Genomic DNA, 27,918 nt, shown 5'->3' with positions numbered 1-27,918 from the left:
CCTCATAATAATTTAACAACTTTTAAGCTCTGTTGACTGGGTGCACATTATTTTGCAGTAGATCTCTGGATCTTTCTCATTTGCATGACTGAGACTCTATACCCATCAAACAGCAGCTCCCATTCCCCCTCCCCTTGGCGTCTGGCAACCACATTTTTTTTTTGTTTCTATAAATTTGATTACGTTAGATACATCACAAAGGAATCATGCAGTATTTGTCTTTTTACAATTGGCTTATATCATTTAGAATCATGTCTTCAAGGTTCATCCATGTTGTAGCATGTGACTGGAGAAATAGATAGATGGATGGATAGATAGATAGATAGATAGATAGATAGATAGATATCATACTTTATCTATTCATCTGCCGGTGGACATTTAGCTTGCTACCACATCTTGCCTATCATGAATAATGCTGCAGTGAACATAGCAGAGCAAGTATCAATTCAAGATTCAGTTTTCAATTCTTCTGGATCTAAACCCAGAATTGGGATTGATACATCATATGGTCATTCTATTTTTAATTTTTTGAAGAATCCTCATACTGTATTCCATAGTGGCTGCACTATCTTACAATTCATTTTTTATTCATTTAATTGAAGTAATTAAGTACAACCCTTGACCAGAAAAGTCATTTGAGTGGGAATCAGGGTGGGGGATGGTGGTAGAGGGTCAGAAAGAAGGGAGATGCAGTACAGCTAGAGGAGGTGTCAGCTCCATCTGTCTGCCCCTCCATATTTCTCAAGTGGAAAAGAGGCGCTATTGACCTTTGGGGCTGGACAGTTCCTCTTCTTGGGCTGACGACAGGAACTCTCATTCATTGCTGGTGGGAATGCAAAATGGCACAGCCACTTTCGAAGACAATTTGGCAGCTTCCTACAAAATTTAACATATTCTTATCAGACCAACCAGCAGTTGTGCTTCCTGGTACTGACCCAATGGAATTGAAAATTATGTCCACCCAAATGCCTGTGCATAGATGTTTCTGGCAGGTTGATTTGTAATTGCCCAAACTGGAAGCAACTGAGATATCCTACAGTGGATGAATGGATAGAGAAACTGTGGTCCATACAAACAGTGGAATATTATTCAATACTAAAAAGAAATGATCTAAAAGGGCAGGAAAAAATGTAGAAGACATGTAAATGCATCTTACTAAGTGAAAGAAACCCATCTGAAAAGTTTATATTCTGTATTATTCCAACTATATGACATTCTGCAAAAGGCAAAACTATGGAGACAGTTTCAAAGATTAGCATTGCTAGGGAGTGGGTGGGAGGGAGGGAAGAAGAGAGAGCACAGAGGGTTTTTAGGGCAGCAAAACTGCTTCGTATAATACCGTAATGGTGGATACATGTCATTAACCATTTGTCAAAATCCACAGAGTGCACAACACGCAAGGCAAACCCTAAGGTAAACTCTGAGCTCTGAGTGGTTGCGATGTGCCAGCGTAGGTTCATTAGTCATAAATACACCTCTCTGATGGTGGATGCTGGGATTGGGGCTGGCGCTAATGGGAGAAGCTGTATGTGTGTACAGGCAGGGAGTATATGGGAAAATTGTTACTTCCTCTGAATTTTGCTGTGAACCTAAAACTGCTCTAAAAGATAAAGCCCATTAAAAATATATTTTCAAAAAACCTACTAATAAAGTTGCCAGAAGTCAACACTGGAAGCTAACAGCTCTTCACCATTATCATTATTTGCCTTTTCGAAGCTTCTGACCACCTGTGAGGTCTTTACAACACAACCGAGGGCTCTGGGAAACCCCCAGATGAAGCTGCAGTATCACTCAGAGATTGGTGTTTGAACAGCTATCTGGAGCTTAGAGCACTTTGGGTCATTCCCTATGGGGATGCCAGTCCCCATGCTACTGTGGAAGTTCCCTGGTTGGTGACTCCTCCCTCTGGGAGGAGCTGCCTTTGGCATTACACATTTTCTTCTTCCCACTTTGGTGATAGTCCAAAGACCCAGATGGAGTCAAAATTGCAAAATGGAAGCTGTTTGACCCAAACAAGTTATCTATGGCTTAACCATAGATTAACAAGCCAATAAGAACCAACACATGCGCTAGACTCTGTTTAAACATTGATAAAGCTGCATCCTCAAATGCAGTATGTTTGCAAAAAGACCACTATTACAGGGTGAAATAGAAGCTCAGTCCCCACCCCCACCCCACCCCAAATGCCTCTTTGGTGCAGCATAGTGGCTTGCTGTGCTTTTGGAGAAATTATCGTTGAAGCAAAACCAAGATAAGAGAAATGTGAACCGCCCCCCCACCCTCTTTCAACATTACCCATCCTGTTCAAATTCATAAGAAAGTTAAAAGCCCGCCTTCCTCTTTAAGAAAATATGAAAGTTGTGGCCTTGAAAGAATTCATTGCACTCAGACTTTAAGTGGTATCTGTGTTCAGGTCCAGCCAGATCTGCAGCCCCTTTCACCCCCAAAATTCTTTCTTCTCAGGGGTGAGAATTACCCCACATGAAATGCACTCTCCAAAAGCCTATTCGTATGAATGAAGCTGCTTTCCGAGGGCAGATGCAGATGAGGAAGCTGCCTCCCTGAGGGCTTTTGCAACCTGAGGCCCTGGGGAGAGGAAATTGCCCGGGGAGCACTGTTGTCAGTGGGGAACTGCTGCACCTCTGCTGTCACCCTCTGACTGCCCTCTCCAACATGCAGTATCTGGACCCGGAGGAGCTCCTGGGCGAGGAAGAGGATGATATTTTTGGTGAAGGTAAATATCTTTCTGGCAGGAACCATTCTGGTCTACTTTACTTAGCTTTGAAACTTGTGCCCAGCTTGGGTACCTTGAAAGCACCCAGTGGTTGTGGGTATCAATCTAGCCCCAAGGACTAGAAGGCAAAGTGGGAGACAAAGGAATGAATGGTTCCTCCAAATATCTTTTTTTTTAAGTCATGACTAGACAAATGTTTAGTTTAGGGTAGGAAATTAGTGCAAAATTATTCCCCTTGTCCCTCTTTGGTGCTCTCTTTTCTATCACATTAAGGGAAGCCTGCCATGGTGCTTGGCACACAGCAGAGCTGGTGGGGTAGCAGTTAGACAAACAGACCAGGGATGGTTCTCTATGATACCATATTGCTTTCATCTGCACTAGCTGCCTCTCCCCTTCTCCCTTTCCCTTTGGATCTTTTTATCTTCCTTGGATATGTTTGGCACCCCAATGTCCAGGCCCTCTCTGTTTCTTCCAGCTGGGATGCTTCTGATACCCACTGGCACCATGTGGTTCTCCCTTATTTTGCACAAGCAGATCTATAGGGTAGGATTTGGCTGTAGGGTTGTGATTTTCAATGGCTAATCTAGTAACCTACAGATGTCTTGTGCAAATGCTGTCAATGAAATGGGACCATAGGCAAGAGAGCTTTTCTAGAACTTGAAGTTGTCTAAGTAAATGTTAATCTGGACTCAGGGACCTCATCAATTTGGTTGATTTCCACAAGAAACCATAGCTAGTAAGTTTTTGAAAACTCAATCAAGTAATTTTTTTTTAATGAGCAATAGTTAAATTGAGTGACTACTCAAATAATACAAATCCAGTGAAGAAAAATTACAGAGTATAGCATGATAAGATGCCTTCACAACCTAAACATCTAGGGTATTACCATGACCAATGTTCCAATGTCTTTATATTATTTTGTTCTGGCCTCAGAAATATTTCAAAACTTCATAATGTGAAGTTTTATCATAACTGATCGGTTTTAAGAATACCTACTTGAGCTTCATGGGTGTTTGCCAAATTCTCAATCTGTTGCTTGACCTTGATGACAGGTATTTAGAGCCACTTGAAGTTTGACCTTAGATATTTACCCCCTCAGGACTTAAAAAATGTTCACAGCTAGGAAGATAAGCCTAAATTGGACAATCTGGTGATTCTTCACCCAACCTCCAAAATACCCAGACCACCTTTCTTTCCCCCAAAGGGATTCTTTTGCTGCCTGACTATGGTGCTAAAGAGCGCTATCTATAGTCCAATGCTCCACACTATGTTTGATGTGTGACCTCACCCCCAGGAAGAGGTAAGACCTCAGAAAAGCAGGGCTGGGTAAATTCTAGGATCTCTCCCATGAGCATTCCTGATCATTAAGGTGATTATTTCAATCTCACTAGATATGGTGAAGAGTCAAGTTGGGAGTCAGACAAGATTCAGATTCAAATTCTTGTCTGCCTGGAACTACTTTTGTGACTTATACAAGTTACTTAACTTGCTCTGTTCTCTCAGCGCTGAAGTGGGACAGTAATACCCGTTGGGCTGTGCAGATTGTCTTCACAATAGATTCATAATATTTGCATCGCACTCCACACGTGCCATGCTTTATGCTTTCTGGACTGAATTTCTCATTTAACTTAATCCCCAAAGATGAGAGAAAGAATCCTGGTAAGTCCAATATCCAGTGTATTTTTATCTGGTTCTCTGAGTAATGGCTCCTGTTTGCCCTTTTCTGTGAGCACTTGTCTGGCTGGTGCTTCATTGAAGTAAGTGCTGTTAGGGGTAGACAATCAAGAGCTTCAGCAGTAGAGTCAACACTGCTTGGGCTTTGCCACTTAAATCACTCTGTGATTGTGAGCAGGTTCCTTCATCATTCTGTGCCTCAGTTTGCTTACTTATAAAATGGAGTATAAACCTCACAGGCAGTGTGAAGATTAAATGTTGTTACCGGGAAGGGCTTAGAATGGTGCCTATAACATAGTAAGCACTCAATCAATATCAATTCCTACTACATAGTAACAAAAATGGGTTTATGGAGTAGAAAGTGATGCCCACGAATTTTTTTACAGATTGGGTTAACCTAGTATATTCAAAATAGGACTTATTTACAGAACTTCAGCTTCGTTAAAAACTGATCAGAGGTACGATATGAAAATGCATCAGACGAGTTGCTAGCAGCTGGATCAGAGCACAGCCCCTGCCATTATATGGGTGTAGGGTCTGGGCAAGTCATGTCATCTCCTTGGGCTTCACCTTTCATCTAAAACAAGAGGGTTGATTACACAATTCTATAAGATTTTGTTTTTTAAAATTCCAGCATTCTATTACTTAATCTTCTCTGCACAGTGGCATAGATCTACCCAGAGGAATTCATGCTTGCTCTGTTTCATGCATGCTTTTGGCTCCCTTACCATGCCTAGGAAAGCAGAAAGCTTTTGGTACAATGCATTTTCTCTAACATAATGGAAGGAAAATGCCCAGGAGCTTTTTACTAAGGCAACCATATTTCCTTGCAAGGGACACATTTTTAAAGAACCCTTTCCCCCTAAGGGAATACAAATTTAGAATTTAGATCCATTTGCTTAAAAAAGTATATATAAGTTCATTTAGATTTATGGACCCCATAAAGATTTGGGGAGAAAAAAAATGAGTCATGCTCACAGTATTTTTTAACTGCCTTTCTGAGATCCTGTTTGTTTCAGCAATTGTTTTCTGTGGTTAAAGAAAATGTTATGGTTCATTAAGAAGCACTGGTGTGTAACTCTGTATTTGTTCTAGGGGAGAGTTGCAAATGGTTAGTGAGAGAGAGAAGCAGCCATCCACCTACTGTCCAGAAACCCCAATATTTATTCCCCCGCTCTCCATCCTCTCTCTTTCCCCCCCTCTCTCTCTCTGTCTCTTTCTCTCTTTCTATCTCTCACTCTCTCTCTCTCTCTCTCACACACACACACACACACACACACAGAGCACCTCAGGTTTGGACAATAATAGTAAGGATAACTATAACAATTATGCTGGTGATCAGAATAATAAAACAAAAGAGTGTCATGTGCACCGGAGGCCCATAGCCAGCCTTCAGGAACAGAGCAGGGTCAGTTTGTGGGAGGAAACAGTTCCCCAGGTGGCGGTAGGTCGCTGGTTCAGCAGCTGAAAATGACTCCTTGGCACACAGTAAAGCAGCCACAAGTCACTGCCCCATTTTCAGCCCTGCTCAGTGATCTGCTGTCAAGTGCAACGGTTAGGATAATAATACACCACAAGTTCTGAGTGCAGAGTATTTCTCAGGCTCCTATATTCCCTGGACACTCACGAGCTTTGTAAGACCTTGCTTCTGGAAAGGCCACAGGAAATAGCAAAACTTTTGCCGGACCTTCAAATGTTCTCTGGAGCTGATATAGTGCAGCAAAGCATGAGAACACTTCTCCTGTCCTGGCATCATTGCGTCTATGCAAGCTGTTTTAACCTCCCCAAAGGAGGAAGCCCTCCAAGATGTGGATGAACTGGCTAACGGGAGAGCAATCAACCAGTAGTGCCCTTAGACCAGTAGATACTCAGGAAAAAAATACCACTTGCTTTGAACCAAACCTCTCTCATTTCCCCACACCAAGTAAATTAGCACGTTTCCCCTTAAAAAAGGAAGTTCAGTTGAGGAGAGTAAGAAAACTGCAAAAGATTTGTCAAAGAAAGAAAACCGAAGAACTATACGTAAAATAGATGCTCACTTTCTGTCTATACTGCTTATGAAGCCGAGGTAAATATTTTTCAATATGCAAACAATTATGCATTCTATTCTAATCTGGCATATTTTGACATTGTTTCCTGAATTATATTTGCCCTTTCCAAAATTAAAAGAAAGAAGAAAGGATGAAGAGATTAACAATAGGTACAAAACCAATAAATCCTAAAAGTTAAGTCACATCCTCTATGGAAAAAATGTTAAGAGAGAAAACAAGGGGGGCCTCGGTGGTTCAGTTGGTTAAGCAGCTGTCTTTGAGTCAGGTCATGATCTTGAGGTCCTGGGGTCAAGCCTAAATCAGGCTCTACACTCAGCAGAGAGTCTGCTTATCCCTCTGCCCCTCCCGCCATTCATGCTCACTCTCAAATAAATAAATAAAATAAAAAATATGCATCTTGGTTAGGTTGGAGCTTTTTATTTGACTATGCCACACTCATATCATATAAATATAATAATTGGTATAATAATTTATATAATATGTATATATCATATAAATATAATTAGCTATGTTGAACCTTTCTCCAAAAATCTATATCTAGAGTTCTCAAGTAGACCCAAGTAATAGGATTGGAAAATGGACAGGAAAAGGTTGCCCTAGTTTCCTGAGTTGAAAACAATTGGTCACTCTGCTTTCGTGATTTGCCAAGATTGCTTAGATCAGGTTTCAACCTTTGGAGTCCTGGATAAATGCTTTACTTGAAAGTTGTTTTCTCTATTTTATTTGTCACAGGTTATGGAGCAGACACAGACCTCCCCACAGTAATTCATGCCTCTGCGACCTATGTCTTGGATTATTGCAAAACATTCCCTTCCCATAGATATCTAGGAAGCTTTCTTTGACTGGTGCCAAAAAGATGGTGTCATTTCAGGGGCATAAACTAAAATAGCATATTGCACTAAAGCTATGTAGGCTGTTTTAACTACGAGTCCACCCCCCACCCCCCCACCCCCCCAGTTAATAGCCTGCGAGTGTAACCTCAGAGTGACCTATTTAGATCAGGCCAAAGCCAAAGGGGCCCACTAACAAATAAAACATTTTAAATGCTTATCTAATATCTTTATGAGCTGCCAGCCAAGTCTTTTTAGGAATAGTATAAGACACACTCAAGTATATCTTTCATAGGACATGAGGACTAAAAGTATAACCGTGCCCACTGTATGTGTGGCAAAAAAAAAAAAAAAAGTTTTTAAGTAGAAGAAATGTGTAGTTGTTATGACCAAAATAGAGAAACAAAATGTGATAGAATTGCCCTCCCTCCTTGATGGAAGTCCCTACACTTACTCAAGTCAGCATATGTATCAGAGATGTGGTTTCTCCAGTTAACTCTCCCTCACATGGTTTATTGTGCTTGGCAAGCGTCAGCTTATTCAACTTCTCATTTATTTTTGGATGGCTAAATTTTGCCTATTGATTGTTTGCCAAACAGCTGTGATGTTGAACAAAGATGTTTGTGATTTAGTAGCTTTCAGAAGAGGTTTTAGAGAAGGAAAAGGTAGTGGCTGAGTCAAATTGAAATGACTATTTCAACTACCAGAAGGATAAAGAGTTAGAGAAGAAGGAAAAAAAAAAACATAGTGACTGGTCCTAGCAAGTAAAATGGAGAAAAGAAAGTGAAACCAAAAATGCAGGTGCTGGTAGGATGGTTTTTTATTTTATTTTATTTTTTTAAGATTTTATTTATTTAAGAGACAGCACAGAGGGAGAGGGAGAAGCAGACTCCTTGCTGAGCAGGGAGCCCAATGTGGTGCTCAAAATCCTGTGACCCTGAGATCATGACCTGACTCGAAGGAAGATGCTTAATCGACTGAGCCACCCAGGCACCCCAGTGCTAGTGGGATATTGGACACACTCAGTATGTTCTACGCTATCCTGGGGGCTGGCTTCTGGGGAGCCTGAGATGTGGATGAACCTGGCTGACTGGGAGGGTGATGATTCTATAGTATGTGTCCACCCTGGAATGAGGGAGGGATCTGATGATAATCTAGAGTGTTTGATCCTCATTGGTAGACACACCAGGTCATTAAAGCTGAAAAACCACTTTGTGCTGTGTAGACAGAATGTATCTCATTGGGCATCTAGAATTTCCCTTCCAGAAAGAACAATCTACTTGATCATTTTTAGATATTTTTAAGAGGAAGATTTTGACCTACACTAGGATAGCAAAGGGCGAGTATAATGGTTAGTTTTACTCCAGAAGGCAAATTAATAATAATTTATAGTACCATCACTCTCACGTGGACTTTCCACATCTTACACTTTTTTGTGCTTTACCTCACTGTACAAATAAATGCTTCAGGCAGAAGACCTGTAAAGATCAATGATGGAAACAATTTGAGAGAGAAAAAAAACCACTGTGTCAACTTTGTAAAGATTGTCAGTAATAGATAACCTGACAAACAGAGAAAAAGATCTGGTATGTCATCTTCAGCTGTATAATGAGGCATAGCCCTAGGAAAAATTTTTAAGTAAAAGAAAGAGAAGAAAGAATTGTCGCCTTCTGAAAAGTGATGAGATTATGGTGCTGTCTTTTTCATTGCAATGTTTTCCTTCTTAGTCTTTGGATCACTAGGGGTTAAAAATTTAAATATTTATATTATACCAAACAGCAACCAGGGAAAACCAGCTGGACCCTCCTCCCCCTGGCTTCAGATTTCATATGAAACCATCCATTCAAAGTAAGATGCAACCAGCAAAGAAACAGGAAGAAAGTACCTTGACTTTCAGATCACTAATGGAGTCAGCTGGCTGAGGGGTTGAATATATTTTTTTCTTCTATAAATTGCCATTTAGGAAACTCTGAGAAGGAGCAAATATGAAAATATTTTCTACGGTGGGATTTTTTTTCCTATTTATATCAGCACAACAAACTGATTAAATGGTATGTGAAGAAAAGTATGTCAGAGAATCAAATATGCAGATATAATTGGTGGAAGGCACTTTTACCTACTTTCAGATTAATGATATGACTGAAATATTTGGAAAAACAAACTCTTCTCCTTCAACTTCTGGTTTACATACTGAGGGGTACTAAGGATGTCTTTGAGGTGGGACATGCTTCAGCCCCCAATTAATCTCCGTTAGTATCCCTAAAAACTGAAACATAAGTTAGAATTTTAAATCTTAATAAAAAGCTTTTTCAGAAAACATAGCTATTTCAAATGATTTACACTCTGTATATAAAGTTATATCTTGCTTTGCAAACATCTTCTAGCAGAGAGCCAAACCCCTTTTCTGACCATGTTGCTATAATACTTTCCTTAGAAAAACTCTAGAGCCACCATTGTTTCTAAATCTTTGATAGTTACCATTCAGACTTCCAAACTGAGGAAAGGTAGCATAAGAAAGCAAAATATTCAGACTCAAAACAGACCTATTTCAATTTACTAGTATCTTGATGTTAGGAAAGTTACCTAACCCTTCAGAAGCTTCATTTTCCTTCTTCCATGGGGGTGGGGATGGGGGTGATGATAATTATGGTGATAATGATTTTGGGGTGGTGATGGTGATGGCAATGGTGATAGTGATGATGATGGTGTCATCTGGTGGTGATAGTGGTCATGGTAGCAGTGATGATGATAATAATGGTGGTCATAGTGGTAGTGATGATTATGGTGGTTATGGTGGTGGTTGCCATGGTCTTGGTGATGATGATGGTAGTCATGGTGGTGGTGGTGGTCACCTCCTGAGAAAATTGCTGTGCAGTTAAAGAGATAATGTATGAGGTAATGAAAAACCATTAAGGGCCTATTATGTAAATGTCAGTTATTATGGAACTGATTTTCTCAGCTGCCCCAGTCTCCCAAGTCTATATAATTCCTCTCTCCTACTCTTGGCCTGTGATCAACAAAGACACAAGCTGAGGAGAGCAGAGTTATTTAGATTGCTCATTTCAAATGCTTTCCTGGGAATATAAAGGTGCATCTGGCTCATGAATAAACAAGCCTGGCTGCTATCTGATCTCCACTATGTGACCAAAGGAGAGCTCAGAATAACCCCATCATTTGGCACAAAATAGGTGTGTGATTTTCTACCCATATTTTATTGTTAGCCAATCTGGTCTCCCTCTGAAAATTATCTGAGTATTAAACAGTAATACATGCCAGGGCACTTTTCTTGTGGAGAGAGTCCCCTGGCCTTGGTCTGAAATTCTGGAGGTCAGGAATCATATCTCTAACAGTATCTTTAATGACATACAGTCCCTATTTCCTGGGTAAATATCTGCTTGCAATAAACATACTACAGTTGCTGCCTCCCCATCTCAATAATCTGAGAAAGTCTAGGCTTTCTATATTTGTTAAAACATTTCTAATTTATGGGATCCCTGGGTGGCTCAACAGTTTAGCACCTGCGTTCGGCCCAGGGCATGATCCTGGAGACCCGGGATCGAGTCCCACGTCAGGCTTTCTGCATGGAGCCTGCTTCTCCCTCTGCCTGTGTCTCTGCTTCTCTCTCTCTCTCTCTCTCTCTCTGTCTCTCATGAATAGGTGAATAAAGTCTTTAAAAAAAATTCTAATTTAAAGATAACACCCATTGAAATTTGAATCATATACAAGTTACAGTATTTAAGGATAACAATTAAGATTTAAATGAAGCTTCTAAAAATATCCCCTCTCGTAGTATTTTGATGGTTTTTACTTCCATTGTTGTTTAAAATATTTTCGATGATAAAACCTACTGGATGAAATTGTGGTGATCACCACAATTTTTTATTTGTTTGTAAATATACTAATGTGCACACGCATGTACACGAGGACAAATATTAGCTCAGCTGCTTAATAATATTTCTGCATGGGGCAGAGAACAAGTTAATAGGATCAACCTGCTATGAACTAATCAACACATTTTGTTGGAGCTCCATGAAAGTTATGACCAGTGCACAAAACTGGTCCGGTAGGTCAGAAATTGTACCAGCTGTAGCAGGGTTCACTAGCAATGGATCAACCAAATCCTCCCCACTCCTGGAGACACAGCTGATCGTGGGTCAGGAGCATTGCCCTCTGTCTGAGAAAAGACAACATAACCTCTGGTTATTTACAACGCAAGCTACAGAGCAGAGGATGGAAAAAACCCTAGCGTCTCCTCTTAACATGGATGATACTCCAAAAAGACAGGTGCCTATGCCTTACAACCTTCTGGGCGCTGCTGAGAATGGCATATAGTGAGTCAGTGGCTCTCTGCCCCCTCTTGACCTAGTCAGGAGTTGGCAAACCATGGCCCCAGGGCCAATCTCAGCCCACTGCCTGTTTTTGTTCACAGCCTGAAAGGTAAGAATGGTCTTTACAGATGAACATTTGCAATTGATTTAATGATGGAGAAAAGTAAACCTTGACTTCAATTATGCAAAATGTTAGCCCAAAGAAAAAGAATTCCATTCTTCTCCTAAGCAGGCCAGCATTACCAAAAAAGGAGAAAGTGCCCAATTATATTTTGAATTTTGTCAATAAAAATATGTGAAATTTTATTTTCTCTCATGATATGGAAGTATTTATATAATTTCCTTGTTTTTGCCTCTTGGTTCACAAAGCCTAAAATATTTGCTATCTGGCTTTTTATAGAAAAAGTCTGCTGACCCCTGGCCTACTTTATCAAATTCCAAATCATTTTGCCTCTTGAGGCCATTGAGAGTTTCGTGTCTCCAGCTCTTCCCCTTTTCACATCTGCTGGGAGGGTCTTATTTTTAAATCCCCACTTAAGAGGAGATTTATCCCCTTATTGTTGTTTTAAATATTCTTTTTAAGAGAATACATGTCACCATATGACACTGCTCTGTAATACCAACTGGAAGGATGGTGAAAAATCTGCAGTCCAAGCAAAACCAAAGACAGAGTGCCCTGGGTTGGGGAGGAGAGAAGACAACATCACTTAGTGGGGAGACACAGTGAGACTAGGGACGTGTTCTCCCAGCCCACCAATGAAGGAGGTAAAAGAAAGCACAAGAGGAGGGTAGTGTCCAGAGTCCTTTCCACCTACACCTCTTCATCACCTCAAGGGATTTTCCTTCCCATTGACAATTTTGGTTCACATGTGTGCCAGGTCCGAGGCCCTTGGAAACTCCTGGTAAGGAACCACTGACGTGTGAGCATGACTCCAGTCCTCTTCTTGGCTCTTCCACACATATCACCCCAAGTCTCCCGATTCACCATGGGGTGATGGTGCCAGGCTTTAGGGGGAATCATCTAAAGAAACCACAAATGGAAATACATTACTTTTGCATGAGATTACTTGGGATTAGCAGAGTTTAGATCATGCCCAAAACAGAGCTGGCTCTTTCCCACTGCCCTTTGTCTGTAATGCAGGCTACTGTGTGTCCACTTAGCCTGCATGTTAATTCAAGGGCAAGGAAACCTTTTTCAAAACAGGCATGCAGGAATGAGTGAAAGGCACTGCTGCACACACTTATGCACATTCAGTGGGGGCCACTTGGCTCCTGGTTGCCAAGCATTAGAAATAGCAGGAATGTTTAGCTCTATCGGGAATCTTTGAGTAGTTTTAACTTTCTGGAGGGGAAAATATCTTGTTGTTAAAAAGAGTCAGAGAAACATTGTCCATGATTGGTGAGAATGTAAAATGGTGCAGCTGCTATGGAAAACATTATGACAGTTCCTCAAAAAGTTAAAAATATCACTGCCATATGATCCAGAAATTCCACATCTGGGTATATACTCGAAAGAATTGAAATCAGGGTCTTGAAGAGATATTTGTACACCCAGGCTTATAGCAGCATTATTCACAATAGTCAAAAGAGGCAAGCAACCCATCAATGGCTAAATGCGCAAGCAAAATGTGGTCCATACCTATGATTGGAATATTATTCAGCCATAAAAAGGAAGGAAATTCTGACACTTGCTATAACATGGGGGAAATCTGTGGTCATTAAACTCACTGGAAGAAGCCAGTTACAAAAAACAAATAAAAAGTATGAAGTATCTAAAATACTATTATGAAGTATCTAAAGTATTCAGATTATGGAAACAGAAAACAGAAGGGTGGTTGCTGAGGGTTGGGAAGAGGAGGAAATAGGAGCTGTTGTTTAAGGGTAGAGAGTTTCAGTTTTGCAAGATGAAAAAGCTCTGGAGATTTGGGACAGAACAGCATGAATATATTTAACACTACTGAACTATATACTTAAGAATTATGAAGATGGTAAATCGTATGTGTATTTTACGACATATACATATATCTTCACGTTTTTTTTTTTTAAAAAAAGAGCTAGGAATAGCTACACTCAAACAAACAAACACAAAACAAGAAGTACCAGGCCATTGCTGAAAGTCTGCAGAAGAGTTGCTTTTTCTTGAACCACATAAATGTAACAGTAGGGAACTGAATTTCCAGGAGAGAAAGAAGTGGCTCCAGGGAGCTCATGCTGACCATGGCTGGGTGTTTCTGATAGTCTTAGAAAGACTGTGTTCTTCATAACAGGATGTGTAAGAGTTAGGTATGGGAATTCTTACCAATTTATGCCTGGTTGGGAATCAGTTTTTAGAATCTCTGCATAAATGTTTTGAGATGAGCACCTATTGCAGCTCCTCTAGAAAGGAGTAGCATAATCAGAAGAGGCAGCCACCTCAGAAGCTTATGAACTATTTAGGGATATAGGATTTACTTTATCATTCATTTAAAGAATACTTATTGGGATCTCCTGGGTGGCTCACTCGGTTAAGCTTCTACCTCCAGCTCAGATCATGATCCCAGGGTCCTGGGATCAAACCCTGCACTATATTGAGATCCCTACTCATTGGGGAGCCTGCTTCTCCCTCTCCCTCTGCCTGCTTTTGCTCTTGCTCTCTTGCTCTCTCTCAAGTAAATAAATAAAATCTTAAGAAAAAAAAGAAAAAGAATACTTAATGAATGTCTACCATGTGCTAGCTTTGGTTCTATGCAGCCCCTGGGATGAGTAGTGACTATGACAAAGCCCCTCCCCTTGTGAAGTTATATTGCAGTGGAGGGGTATAGAAAGTAGACAAAGTAAGAATAAGATGTGTCAGATGGAAAGAAGTATTATGGAGAAAATTTAAGCGCAGGGTGAGAAAGATAGGGCACAATGGCCAGGGAAGGCTTTGCTGATAAATACCCAAATGCTTGGTGAAACTGTAGATCTGACCTGGACTCCTGGGGAAGAATGTTCCAGGAAGAGCCAGAGGCCTGTGTGGCTGTAGCACAGTGTGTGCAAACAGAGAGCAGGGGAAGATGAGATCTGAGAGGTTTCGGGGGAGGTCCAGCTCTTATAAAGCCTTACAGGCCATTGGAAAGATTTGAGTTTCTGCTCTATGGGAGATGGGAAGACCCTGGTAGGTGTGGAGCACAGTGACATAATCTGATTTGCCTTTCTAAAGGATCCTTCTGACTGCTGTCTTGAAAGTGAAGATGAGGGTGTGGAGCACAAAGGCCAGGAGGCCACTTGGGGGACTTGCCATATTCCAGGAGGAGCTGATGAGGCCCTTCCTGGCCTGACACTGAGTAATTCTGGAAGTAAGGGTAGGGAGGAATTGCCAAGGATAACTCCAAGCCTTTGGCCTAAGCATCTGGAAGGACGATGTGGTTCTTTTCTGAGATGTGGAGGGCTACTGGAGGAGAGGGCTTGGAGGTGGGGCCGAGTATGGCCATGATGGGTAATCAGGAGTCCAGTTTGGGACAGTTCTGTTTACAGTCTAGATATACACAGTGGCTGACTTCATGGAGTCCCATTCCAAGCACGCACAACAGTGGGCACTTAGGAAACATCTGTGGCAACAGTTGATGATCGAGCAGCATGTACACAAGTGAAAATTGCTCATAGATTCATCACTAGCTGATGGAGACTGGGCTGTATGACTTATGGGAGCTGTTCCCTAGTGTTTATGAACACTAAAGGGAGATCAAGAGAAAGAGCAGAGGGGAAGGACTGGATGAGCAGGGCAGGCTTCTTGTAGGTGCCCATTTGAAGAAGAGAGCTTGATATCTTTGGCAGAACCATTGTGATAAATCTGATAGTCGTGGAAGAGCATCCATGGCTCTCCATCTTCACGTCGCCTCTTGCATTGGGTGCTATGCTCACCAAGTAAAAATTCTTGCATTTCTTGCCCTTTGGCTCCAAGGCTGTACACTCATAGAATCTCCACTGGAAGAGACCTACAGAGGTTTTCGATTTATCTTCCTAACAGAAGGCAGGCAAGGGGTCAGTCCACTTGCTAAACTGCTTCCCATCTTTCCCTTCCCCAAGTAGATTTATCAGCTTTTCTGTTCCACATCCATTTAACATCAAGAGCTAGCAATCAGCTCATTCACTTTTATTTTAACACAAATCCCTCAAGCTATGTCTTCAACCACTTTTCTTTATTCTAATCCTGGGGAAAACTGCTCTTCCTCCTGTAAGATAATCTTGGGTATCCTCAAAACCCATTAAAAGAACATATTAACACGTAACTCTCCAAACACTAAAATAGCCAGTCAAATATTTGTATTCCAGCAGGCACTTGAGTTGAATAATACATCTTTGCCGACAAGAGGGCAAGTGTATTCTGAGCAGTGAAGAGGGCCGAACGTCTGTGGATTAGGATGTGAAACGCAGGGGCACGCGGCCACAGCTGTTGACCTTGAATTCCTCTTTGAACGTGGTGCCCAGGGCTGAGAGGCACTTCTCAGAGAAGCCTGTGTACACTCACGCTTCTAAAACCTGCCGGTGCCCAGTGGTTCCGTCCTCATACTGACTTGGCCACTGTCTTGGGTGCAAAGAACAAACGAGAGCAGATGTTCACATTTTTCTTCCTCAGGGAGCCCTTTGAGACTCGTAGAGGAAGGGTCAGTGATGGAAGAGGCTGAACAAAGCCTTCCAACCCCCCACCCCCACCCCCACCCCCACATGGAAGCCTGCCAGCAGACAGCTGTTCCAGCCTCGGCCTGCTGCCGCTAATGAAAACATAAGCAGGATCCGATGAAAGCTATTTAATGGGAGATTGCTTGGAGCAGCCACTTTCTCTGGAGATTTGCTTAAACCAAAGCACGTGGATTTGCTACCGTTGCTGTGAAGTCTTCACCTCCAGCAGCCTGAGTGTGAATGACCTATTTCGAATGTGACAGCCAATTACACTTCGGTGGCGTGAATAATTTATTAGGTTCAAGAGCACCATCAACCAGGGATATTACAACAGCCTCACTGCCTGGCTAATTATGGAGGGTGACAGCGTCCTGTCCCATTGTCACAGCTCCCGCCCAAAGCTGCCAGAGTCCTCTCATGGACTACGTGAGAGCAGAGAGGGAACATCGGGAAACGGGGCTAGGCCTGGTGCCACACTACCAAAGAAGGCTTTGTGGGTTGAGCAAGCTGTGCCTGGGGAATCAGATTTCCACTGTCTCCTCTGCCAAGCAAAAGGGGTGGGGAGTGGGGAGCAAGAGGGATGTTGTCTCCAGTGTACCGATTTTGCATAAAATGTCTGTGGAGTTGGGGGTGGAGGCTGTGAAGTGGGGATTTAGGAAGAAAGGCCCAGACCCTGAAACTAGGAGGGTAGCTCGTGGTTTCCAGGCCTCGGGGAGGGGCCATGAGCCTGCCCGCCCTGCAGCTGGTCCCCACACCAGAGTGGGACCCCAGCAGCTACACAGGGAAGGGCTCAGCCCCAGGAGCCCACGCCCAGTTCCAGGGTATCCTCCTGTGCATGGAGCTGTCACTGAGCTCTGCAGCTCGCTCTCACTTCTAGCCTCACTTGATTAGTAGTGACAGATCACTTCACCTCGCAGACTCCTATTTCAGACTGAATTGGACTCCAGCATAACATCCATGAAGATGGTGAGGCTTCACAACCAGCCACAAAGTGTTCAGTAATGTGGCTTCTGGGCCTGGGATACCTTCTAAAGTCACCTCCTGAATTTAATAGTCTCGATCTTTTGAATTAGGCAGGGACTGATGTTTGGGAAGACGGTGTAATCAGGAGGACGTAAGAAGGAAAGGGATAGAGCTGGATTGTGTGCAACAATGGCCCTGGTCTAAAATAGAAAGAGAAGCAGGGGCATCTGGGGGGTTCAGCTGGTTAGGCTTCCAACTTTTGGTTTTGGCTCGGGGCCCTGATCTCAGGGTCATGAGTTTGAGCGTCACATCAGGCTCTGCACTCAGTGGCAGTCTGCTGGGGATTCTCTCCCTCTCCCTCTGCTCCTCCCTGCTCGCTCCCTCTCTAAAATAAATAAATACATAAAATCTTTTAAAAGAGAGAGAAAAAAAACAAAAACAGTGAAGAGTTACCTAAAGAAGAGTTTTAAAATATGAATGACTGAAGAGAAGCAGATTTTGCATTTTTTCAATAATCAATGGGTGGCTATTAATGTGTATTGATCAAGTATTATCAGGAAACTGATGGCTCCCTCCACATAGAATAATTCAAGGGAGCTTTCTGTACAAAGAGATGGCTTACAAAGGTGTAGGTGGAGTATAGGAGAGCCAGAGGGCCTGGCTCTGTGGGGTCACTCTGGGATCCAGAAGATGGAAGAGAAAGAGGTTGTTAGAACCGACAGGATGGAGGCACAGAGGGCTACCACAGGGAAGCTGTTATCTTTTAAAAGGGGATGTAGCAAGCCCAGCATGACCTCCCAGGGCAGACCGAGGAATGGATATCCTCGCCTCATTCCCTTCCCTTTTACCTGTGCCCTGTTTGGGCTCCCACTGGCAAAACCCCACCAGGCATCACAGGGCAGCGTAGCCCCAGGGGCAGAGGACAGAGACAGGAAGCTGGAGGATGGACAGGAGGGGTCATGCAGACTAGCCTGCTAGCCAGGGACTGCATCAGGCCTGGGGACACAGTATAAATAAGTCACCTTGGAGATTCCTACAGACAAATCTCTTCTTTCATGTGTCTGCTGTTGATGAGGGAAAGGGAATGGATTTACTATAAAGCCAAAGTCAATTTATAACCTATCAAGTACCAAGCATTGTATTTACACATATATCCTGTTTCCAGTTACTTCTACAATCATTTTTAATGATTGTATTTTAATTTTTTAAAAGATTTTATTTATTTATTCATAAGAGACACAGGCAGAGGGAGAAGTAGGCTCCCGGGAGAGTGGGGGTGGGGGTTATGGGAGATGATCCCAGGACTCTGATCCCTTCACCTGAGCTGAAGACAGGTGTTCAACCACTGAGCCACCCTGGAGTCCCTATGGTCATTTTAAAATCTATAGTTATTTTAGCATCTGCAATAATATTTTGTGAATTAAACTTATGCCATTTACCTTCAGCCTTAAAGGTTCATAAGCTATAGGGATTTGCAAAGTTAACATTCTGCGGGTTTATCAGAGTAGGTCAGAACTTCCCAGCATGTGGCCTAAGGACCTCGGAGGCTTCCCAACACTCTTTTATCAGTTCCAAAAGGGGGTGTCTGGGAGTATACTCCCAAAGGTCCTTAATAATTTTTTTAAGTGTAAAAGAGTTCAGTCTAGATTATGTGAGATATATATATACACATATATATATATATATCTCACATGTACCTGTTACATGAAAAATCAAATAGCTAGTCTAGATTATGTTATTGTGTCATAGGTCTTGAGACCAAAAAATTGGGAACTGCTGCTCCAAACGATAGTACAGAAAATGACCTCTCCCTGTAGTGTAATAATAATGTATGAGCAATCCAATCTCAAGTTTCTGAATAGATGGAGATTGTTGGCAGCGTTTAAGGCATATTTTGTTTCCTGCCAGCTTTGAACCTCTTGCGGACTATCTTTTACCCATGTAGTCTTCCAGGTCCCTCAGTGTAGAAACTGGAAGTGGGGGTGGAGGTGGGGTTTAGGACGGGGATCATTTGTTCAAGTAGATAGGCCTGATTTCAGCATCCCTGAGACATTCATTCCTGGGACACGCTAAAATGCTAAGTGTGTTGGCCAAACACATTTCCCATTGTGCAAGCAGATAGTGTGACAATGGTGAGGAAGCCACAGCCTGAGATGTCTACTCCCTTGAGAACCTTATCATCAGCACCAGGCACAGGCAAAGGAAAATGAGGTCTTGCTCTCAGCAGCTCAGCAAGCAGTAAGCAGGACCCAGCTGTCATCTGTCAAGTTGAAACATACTTCTGTACATACAGCTCTGATGTCAATCAATGCAGGCACGTTATGCTCTTTTTCCAGGGGAAAAGATGGCAGAAGCCAGCAGGGCACGTGATATGCTCTCATTCCTCATTTAGCCAATATTTGCAGACTATCCTCTACACTCTTTAATATAAAACTTCCATTACTGTCAGTGGCACTAAGCATAGTTTCTGATATCAAGGAACATATACACTAAAGAGGAGAAGTATACCAAGTATCTGTGACAGAAGGAAATTACGGGACTGGGTCTGTACTTAGGGGGACATGGCAGTTATAGGAGAGTGCAGGGAGAGCATGGCAGGCCAAGGAAGGCATCATGAAAGAGTTAGTGTTTGACCAGAGCTTCATTGGCTGTGCAGGGTTTCTAGAGACCAACATCAGAGGTCAGAGAAAAAGCAATGGGCAATTCTCAGCAGAGAATTTCCAGGCAGTGATAATGGCCTGAACAAAACGGTGGAGGCAGGAATTGTCAAATGTCAGAGTCAAAGGACGCTTGGCAATCAAGTTGTCCAAACCCTTCATTTGACAGGTGAGGACACAGATTTCAAAGGTAGAGATTTGCCCTGAGTTTTCTATTGGCAGAACCAAAATAGAACCCAAGTGTCTGCAAATCAGAGACTGTGTACAGGGCTGTTCCTTGGACACTGAGTGTAGCCAAAAGAGCTAAACCTAGAGCCAGAAGTGCAGGTGCTGGGGTGTGCTGAAAAGGCTTATGGAGCAGCATTGGAGTGCCAAGTGGGCTGGGCACCTCTTTGGATGATATCTAGACCAGCGTTTCCCAAAGTACCTTCTGAGACAAATGTGCCAGAACTGTCAGCGTGCTTGTTAAAATGACTGACTTAGAGTGGCAGAAAAGGTGACTCAAGATCTGCATTTTAGGGACACCTGGGTGGCTCAGTGTCCTGAGCCTTTGGCTCAGGTCATGATCCTGTCCTGGGATCGAGTCCCACATCAGGCTCCCTCTGCCTATGTCTCTGCCTCTCTCTGTGTGTCTCCCATGAATAAATAAACAAAATCTTAAAAAAAAAAAAAAAAGGTCTGCATTGTAAACTCCTTCTCTGAGTGATCCTTTTGCGCTTCATAAGTCAGAAAATTAAAAATAAGAAGAAATAGAGAAAGATTGGTCAGAGCAGCAAAGGGAAGAAAGAATTCAGCAGATGTAAGCAAGGTGGAGGATAAAGAGTTACAGTACAAGGAAAGGGTTCAAGAATCTTAGAGCTGGCCGCATTCCAAGCCATGGTCTGGCCGTGCACTTGGGTGGCCGAATGCCTATAGAGGAAGGTCATAAGAGTACAGAAGGAATTTCAAAATCAGGATGTTAGATCTGGTATCCATATGGATATTAAGCATCATAGTTAGGAAAAGAGATTAGATCTCAGTTGTATCTGGCCACCCCTAGGACTAGTCCACTAGACCAAGAGTAGAAGCCAGAATGTGCTAGCATCATGGGCAGAAGGAATATATAGAAATATAAATGAATAGGGGTCACTAGATCTAAGCAAATCTGAGACCTTCCATCAGTTCTGCTTTGTGACAGCAGTGGGTCTTCAGGCACGTTCCAAGGTCTGTATTAAATATTTAAATCTTTAAATAGAAGAAATCTAAATCAGAAAAATAAATGGGTTGCATTTTGGATGCTCTTCTGTTTGCCACTAAGGAACTGCATATTTACTAGGATCAATTGCCCCTTCTTCTACTCCTACAGAAAGAACAAGCGGGCTGACTTGGCCAATGCCAACCCCAAACAGGCTTAAATAAATCCCCATGCAAGAAAAGCCGGATAAAATTCTGTTACTGAAAGAGAGCATCTTCAGTGCTGCTGAGGTTCAAACACCCTGTTATATGGAACCAGAAATAATCACAGTTCCCACAGCACCATAGTACTTCCTCTTTCTTAAAACCCACCTCGGTTATGTACGGCTGTCCTCATGCCAGGCTCTGTGAGATGAGTTACATGACTTTCATGTTTTCCTCTATGTCTCCTGCCCTTGGTTGTAATAACGTCACTACCTTGGAGTGTTTTCAACTAAGACTGGAATCTGGGGAGGAGGGTCAGGGGGACTTGTATTACACTCTTTCTCCTTTGGGAGAACCATGTCTTCCCACTCGGTGACATAAAATCTCACAACCAGCAGAGTTGTCTCTAATACCTGCACCTTCTGCATCCCCTACCACCTCACACTCTGCCCCATGCCTGACAGGCTCTGGGCCTCATTGTTTCCCTGCATGAGGTTACAAGGGCTCAGCCAAGGTGTCTCCATATGCCTGGCCCAGGGAAATTTTGAGAAAGAAGAAACCTGGTTAGGCAATAGTAGGGACCTAGAAAGAAGGACATGGTATTATAACAGAGAGCGAGGTGACGGGGGGAAATAATCACTCAAGGATGGAGACTTGGGTGACAACAGCAGGGGCAGTAATTTGAGGAGCAGTGTGAAGTCCTCTGGATTAAGCACCTGGAGATCTTGGTTCTAGTGCTGACTCTGGTTGTGTAACCCTGGGCTCTGGGATTGGGACTAGACACGCTGCTAAGGATTGTGTCCTGGTTATGGGGGTCCGTGTTGCCCCATCCCTCGCTCGTACATGGACCTGATCTCAGGGCAGGGTCTCTATTGAGACTGGCAAGGTCTAGAAAGTCACTCCGGATGGATCCTTGTGCCAGGTGCCAGTTCAGGGAGGGAAATGAGCCCCTGCTAGGTATTCACCTTGTATCCCCTACATGCTCCTTTCCTGAGGGAAAAGCTCAAGGAGGATTGGCTGACTTACCATTGCCACCTCATTCCTGTTTAGAGCTTAATCCTGAGGCTGAGACACTGAGGCAAGCTCACAGGAAGCCTGGGAGCCACTCCCTGCCTGTCTCAGTCCCCTGGCCTCCAGCACTGTGTGCACACACCCCTGCCCCCATACTCCTACCCAAGCCTCAGCAAGATATCCCAAACCCAATGGGGGAAACTGAGGCCAGGAAATGGAATGTACTATAGCAAACAGAGCCTTAAATGTTTATCATCTCTGACTTTGAGTAACAGCTTCATCTCGGTGATCATGAACACGTTACGTTGTCAACCTATGACAGCATCAGTTTTCTTATCTTTCCAGTGGGGACAGTAATCGAAAGAGGGATTGTAGAGCATCTGGGTGGTTCAGTTGGCTAAGCATCTGCCTTTGGCTCAGGTCATGATCTCAGGGTCCAGGGATCAAGTCCTGCATCAGGCTTTCTGCTCAGTGAGGTGTCTACTTTTCCCTCTGCCCCTTCTTCTACTCCTGCGCACTATCTCTGCAAATAAATAAAAATCTTTGAAGAAAAGAAAAGAGGGATTGTAGTAGACTTAGGTGAGACAGTGTCTGTAAAGCAAAGCACCAGGCATCATCTATGATCCTTATGAAATCCTCCACCCTCCCTCCCATAAAATTCAGATGAGGTCTACAGCAGATCCCGTTCCTCATCCAGAAGGCAGTGGAATTGGGAAGGTGGGTGCTGGGGATGCAAACAAATGTTTGCATTTCTGCAAATTCATATGTTAGAGCCCTCACTCCCAGTCCAGCTATATTTGGAGTAGGGAAGCAATTAAGGTTAAATGAGGTCATGAGGGTGGGGCCCGGAGGCCCTAGGATTAGTGTCCTTGTAAGAGAGCTGCCACCAGAGAGCTCACTCCCTCTCCTTATGCACGTGCACTGGGAAACACTGGGTGAGGATGTAGCAAGAAGGCCACTGGCAAGCCAAGCTGGAAAGAGAGCCCTCACCAGAAACAAAGGCAGCCAGAACGTTGTTCCTGGATTTCCAGCTCCCAGCACTGTGAGAAAATAAGTGTCTGTTCCGTAGGCTACCCAGTCTGTGGTATTCTTTAGAGCAGCCCCTCGAGGCTAATACAGTGGGAAATGGAAAGTCTACCATCCTCCAGGGTGATTATTAGGCCCTGCTTCTCCCTCCAGGATTTTTCTACATGGCCCTCCTTGCACTGATGCTAATCTGCGGTAGCTCTTTACCCCTTTCTTCCAAAATTTCTACTGCATATCTGTGCTTCTCTCCAGGTCTCCTTCTCCAGAGTAAGGTAAACAGATTTAAGATGTTCTTTTTTTTTTTTTTAATTTTTTTTTATTTATTTATGATAGTCACAGAGAGAGAGAGAGAGAGAGAGGCAGAGGGAGAAGCAGGCTTCATGCACCGGGAGCCCGACGTGGGATTCGATCCGGGGTCTCCAGGATCGCGCCCTGGGCCAAAGGCAGGCGCCAAACCACTGTGCCACCCAGGGATCCCGATTTAAGATGTTCTAACGGTTCTGAGGAGAGCAGGGCAAGGGGTCTGGGAAAAACAGATATAGCCTAGAGTATTTAAACTGGGTCTTGATGAATTTCCCATATTGGGAAATGGGCAAAGGCGATGCAGATGGATAATGGCTGGGGGTGGGGTTGACAAGGGAAGAAAAGGATCAAGTAAGAAAGAATGCTCTAGAACCACACAGAGGGATTCATTCATCTTTCACTCAGTAGGTAGATACTTACTCCTTGCCCTGTGCTGGGGATACAGTATCTAAAGACAGAAAAGGTCTCTGCCTGTCTGATCTCATGGTCCAGGGAAAGAGAGACAAGAAACAAGCAAAAAAGGCAAAAAGGCAAAAAGGCAAAAAGGCAAAAAAAAAAAAAGACCATTACAATTTACAATTAGTGCTCTAAAAGACGTAGGGTTTTGAAAAAGAATAACTTTTGGGAAGGGTATACTCAATGGTGAGGGTGGCCAAGGAAGACCTCTCTTCACATGTTTACAGAATTGAAAGAAAGCCCCCGTGGTCAGAGCTTAGTAAGAGGAGGAATGGGATCCCTGGGTGGCGCAGCAGTTTAGCGCCTGCCTTTGGCCCAGGGCGCGATCCTGGAGACCTGGGATCGAATCCCACGTCGGGCTCCCGGTGCATGGAGCCTGCTTCTCCCTCTGCCTATGTCTCTGCCTCTCTCTCTCTCTCTCTCTCTCTGTGTGTGTGTGTATGTGTGTGTGACTATCATAAATAAATAAAAATTAAAAAAAAAAAAAAGAGGAGGAAGCGGGTCCTCAAGAGGCCAGAAGGGCTTTGGAGCATTAAAATGAAGTTTGGATTTATTCTCCAATAAATGGGGAATGCAGGGTTTTAAGCAGGAGGGTGACCACAATGTATTTATAGTCTAAAAGAGGAAGCTTTCTGTATTGGTTATCTATTCCTGTGTAGCAAATGGTCACAAATGTAGCTGTTCAAAAGAACACCATGGACAAGTTACATTGTCACTCTTGAATCTCAGTTTTCCCATCCATTATGGGAGTAATAACGCCGACTGCAGAATTATACTCAGGAATAAATGATCCCATACTCATGAAGTATCTGCTCCAAAGCCAAGGTTATAAGAAGACAGCCCATGAACTGTAGTGTTCAGCATAGCAAGGCCTGGCTCAAGCCAACCAACCTCACCAGGGACTGACGAATTGACAAGAATACCAATACTGAAAACATATGAAGAATAACTGGCCATGCAGCCTGGAATGTTCCTATCATATGGTTGACACATTTTCTCCTCTGAAAGGCATGCTTGCATGGGAAGACTGAGAAACAATTTTGTAAATTAAAAGGAGGGCAAAGAGAGGTGCTGTCTTGAAAAACCAGGGGCTCAGACTGTTAGGGCACTCACTCATGCTGCCCTTCCTGGTCTCAAGCAGAGACCGGGGCTTGCTCTGGGAGGTCTTTCTAACACATAAAGCACTCTCTGCTCCTGTTGTATCCTTAGGCGGGTTGTGACTCACTAGTTGTTCAGGCTATGTTTTTAGCTGTTCATATTCAGGGGCTGAGGATGCCGACCGTCCCCCGCCACAAGTGGATACAGGTGTTCCCATGTTGCCACAGCCTCCTGTAATGTTCCCTTTGGGTCATTGTCCAAGTTCATCAATTCTTACCAGTCCACTCACACAGTTACAGAATCCCAAGCTGGATCATTGTGGAGGGTGGGAAGATATATTCACAGTACCGTTTTATTTAACATATCCTAAATACACAGTTTATTCAGTTTGGTGGCTTTATAGATTAGGAAACCCAAGCAGAGCAGACAGACAGACATTCTCTGTCTAAGCAGGTGACAGAGACCTTGTCCGCGGGTCCTTAAGGATTCCCAGTCTCATACAGTGTCCATCCAAAAGACCCTTGATGGGATGTGTTGTCAGACAGACCCACACTTTCCCAAAGAAAAGCTTTCTGTATAGCTCAAATCCACTAAAACCAAACCAAAACCAAACAAAAAAACCACACACACACACACACACACACACACACACACACCCCAACCGTTTCTCCCTATCATTCCGAGATCTGTCCACCCAAACGGGCTCTAGTGGAGTGCCCGCACAAAGCAGATCTCCCCAGGGGTGCTTTCCAGCACAACTCTTGCCTTGAACAACGAATTTCACCCCATCCCCAACTACACGCGCGCGCGCGCACACACACTCACACACACACACACGCACGCACACATGCGCGCACACACCGCCGCCGCCCCCGCGCAAGGTTTCCAAGGCAGAGCCTCTCTTCCAAATCCCCCGTCTTGGTGGACTCCCCTGGCCTCTCCCTCCAGGGCACTCTACCCCCAGCGCGAATTCCGCGGATAACTCGGAAGCTGCGGCGCGGCTGGGGCCGAGGGTCCGGGCGCGCCCGCGGTCAGCTGGAGGCCGAGCGCACAGGCAGCCTCGGGAGCCGGGCAGCTGTCTCCGCAGCCCCCCCCGCCCCCGCCCCCGCGCCGCGCCCCCCGCCCCCGCCCCCGCCCGCGCGCTCCCCTCGGCTCCGCCGGCCCTGCCGCTGCATCCCCACCCCCAGCTGCCGCGAGCGGACTCGGGAGGGCGGCCGGGGTCTGCGCGGGGACCCTGCTGCGCCCCGCGGCCTCTGTCCCCTCCCCCCGAGCTCGGCTGTCTGCAACGCCGGGGCCCGGCTGCCGGGAACAGCCTGGGCACGGAGGCTTGTACTCGCCGGACAGCCCAAGTGTCCCCTTATCATGCCGAGGAGCCTTCGTCTCTAGGTACGTGCACCTTCCGTGCGTCCTTGTTTCGCTACCGATTCCGCCTGCAGCCCGGGTGAGGGGCGTCCTGGGCGGGGGCGAGGTTGCAGGTTCGGAGCCGTGGGGCCGCGCGTCCTCGGCGTCCTGCGCCCCGGAGGCTCCGCGCGGGTGCCCACAGGGGAGGGCCGCCAAGTTGCGGCGCCGAAAGGGACACGCACTTGTGCAGGCGGTGAGCTGGGGGGCGCCCGGGAGCGCCGAGGGACGGGGCGCGACGTGGTGAGGAGCCCGCGGTCGGTCGTGCCCGGGCGGGATGGGGAGCGGGGGTCCCGGGGCGGCCCCGGGGCACACGCGCACCGGTGCGACCACCAGTGCTCCCGGGCGGGGGGGGGGGGGCGGCGGCCTGCTGTCCCCCCAGCGACCTCCGGCATTGTTCTCGGGTGCGGGGTCCCGCTAGGGCAGGAGCCTGGGCTCCAGGGTCTCGCCTTGCCCGGAGACTTGGCTGTGAACCAGCCTCTTCCCCGCGTGTCTGAAATCCACGCAGGTGGGGGGGCGGGGGGCGAGATGACAATGGAGAGAAGAGGCGGGCGGACGCCGGCCAGTGTCTGTAAGGATGGGGGGGAGGGACGATGCACCCAAGGACCCAAGGACGGGAGCACCCCGCAAGTTTCTGTGCCTTGGGAGGGGTCTCGTGTCACCACGAGAGGCTGTGGCCTCCTCGCCTCCTCCCAGGGCGCGGGGGGCAGAGAGAGCAAGTCCGTTCACAGCGGAGCGAGTGCTCCCTGGAATTGCGCGAGCCTTGGCCATCCAGATGTGAAGGTGGCAGCGGCGCCCTGCGATCCCTGGTGCCAAGTGGCAGCGCCCCGAGGGCCAGCAGAGCCGGTGGAAAACCGAGGGAGCCGGGCTGCTGGGGGGAGCGGGGATTGCAGAGGGGTCTGGCGGCTTACGAGGCTCTCGTCCCGGGGACACGCAAACGTACGCGTTGCTGGAGTGACCCAGGAGAAGTGCTTAAGCTTTTGATTGTGGGGCTCATGACAGTCTCAGGAAACGTGGGGGCCGTCTTTCCTCCTGCTCCCTCCTTCTGCACGCTCAGATCCAGGCACCTGGTTGGAATCCTAGGACAGCGACCAACCATTGCCCCCATTCCCAGAGCACCAGCGGTTGGCCCTCTCTAGGGGACTGGGCTGGGCACCTGGGGTCCGCATCTGCCCCTTTGTTACCGGACACGCAATCATTTCTTCCTTTTTGTTTTCTCTTCGGTTTCTCTGGCTCTGAGAAGGTGCCTCGTCTCCTCCCCTCCCCCCCGCCCCGTACTCGCTTATTCACCCCCTTCCTCTCAGCCTCCTTGGGCCAGTTCAGCCAGGAGCATACACATGATCCCGGCATTGTCTTCATCTCTCTGTTTCC

General features: G+C 45.2%; 1 protein-coding gene across 6 annotated transcripts in view; it reads left to right on the top strand.

The window, feature by feature from the left end:
- The window catches only part of RIPOR2 (RHO family interacting cell polarization regulator 2), a 219,649-nt gene that overhangs the window by 102,464 nt on the left and 89,267 nt on the right, over positions 1–27,918 (top strand). Inside the window, exon 1 of one of the 6 annotated variants that reach the window (XM_038584293.1) lies at positions 2,380–2,734. The exons of 2 other annotated variants lie outside the window; for them this stretch is intronic. In XM_038584293.1, coding sequence (XP_038440221.1) covers positions 2,674–2,734 — 61 coding nt within the window. In that variant the 5' untranslated portion in view covers positions 2,380–2,673. Of the gene's footprint in view, positions 1–2,379; positions 2,735–26,326; positions 26,536–26,674; positions 26,791–27,918 lie in introns of those variants that run through there. 3 more of the 6 variants (XM_038584295.1, XM_038584294.1, XM_038584296.1) reach the window with 3 other exon arrangements.

This window comes from Canis lupus, chromosome 35 (assembly GCF_011100685.1).
Source record: "Canis lupus familiaris isolate Mischka breed German Shepherd chromosome 35, alternate assembly UU_Cfam_GSD_1.0, whole genome shotgun sequence".
NCBI lineage: Eukaryota > Metazoa > Chordata > Mammalia > Carnivora > Canidae > Canis > Canis lupus.
This window is presented reverse-complemented; position numbering and strand designations above follow the sequence as displayed.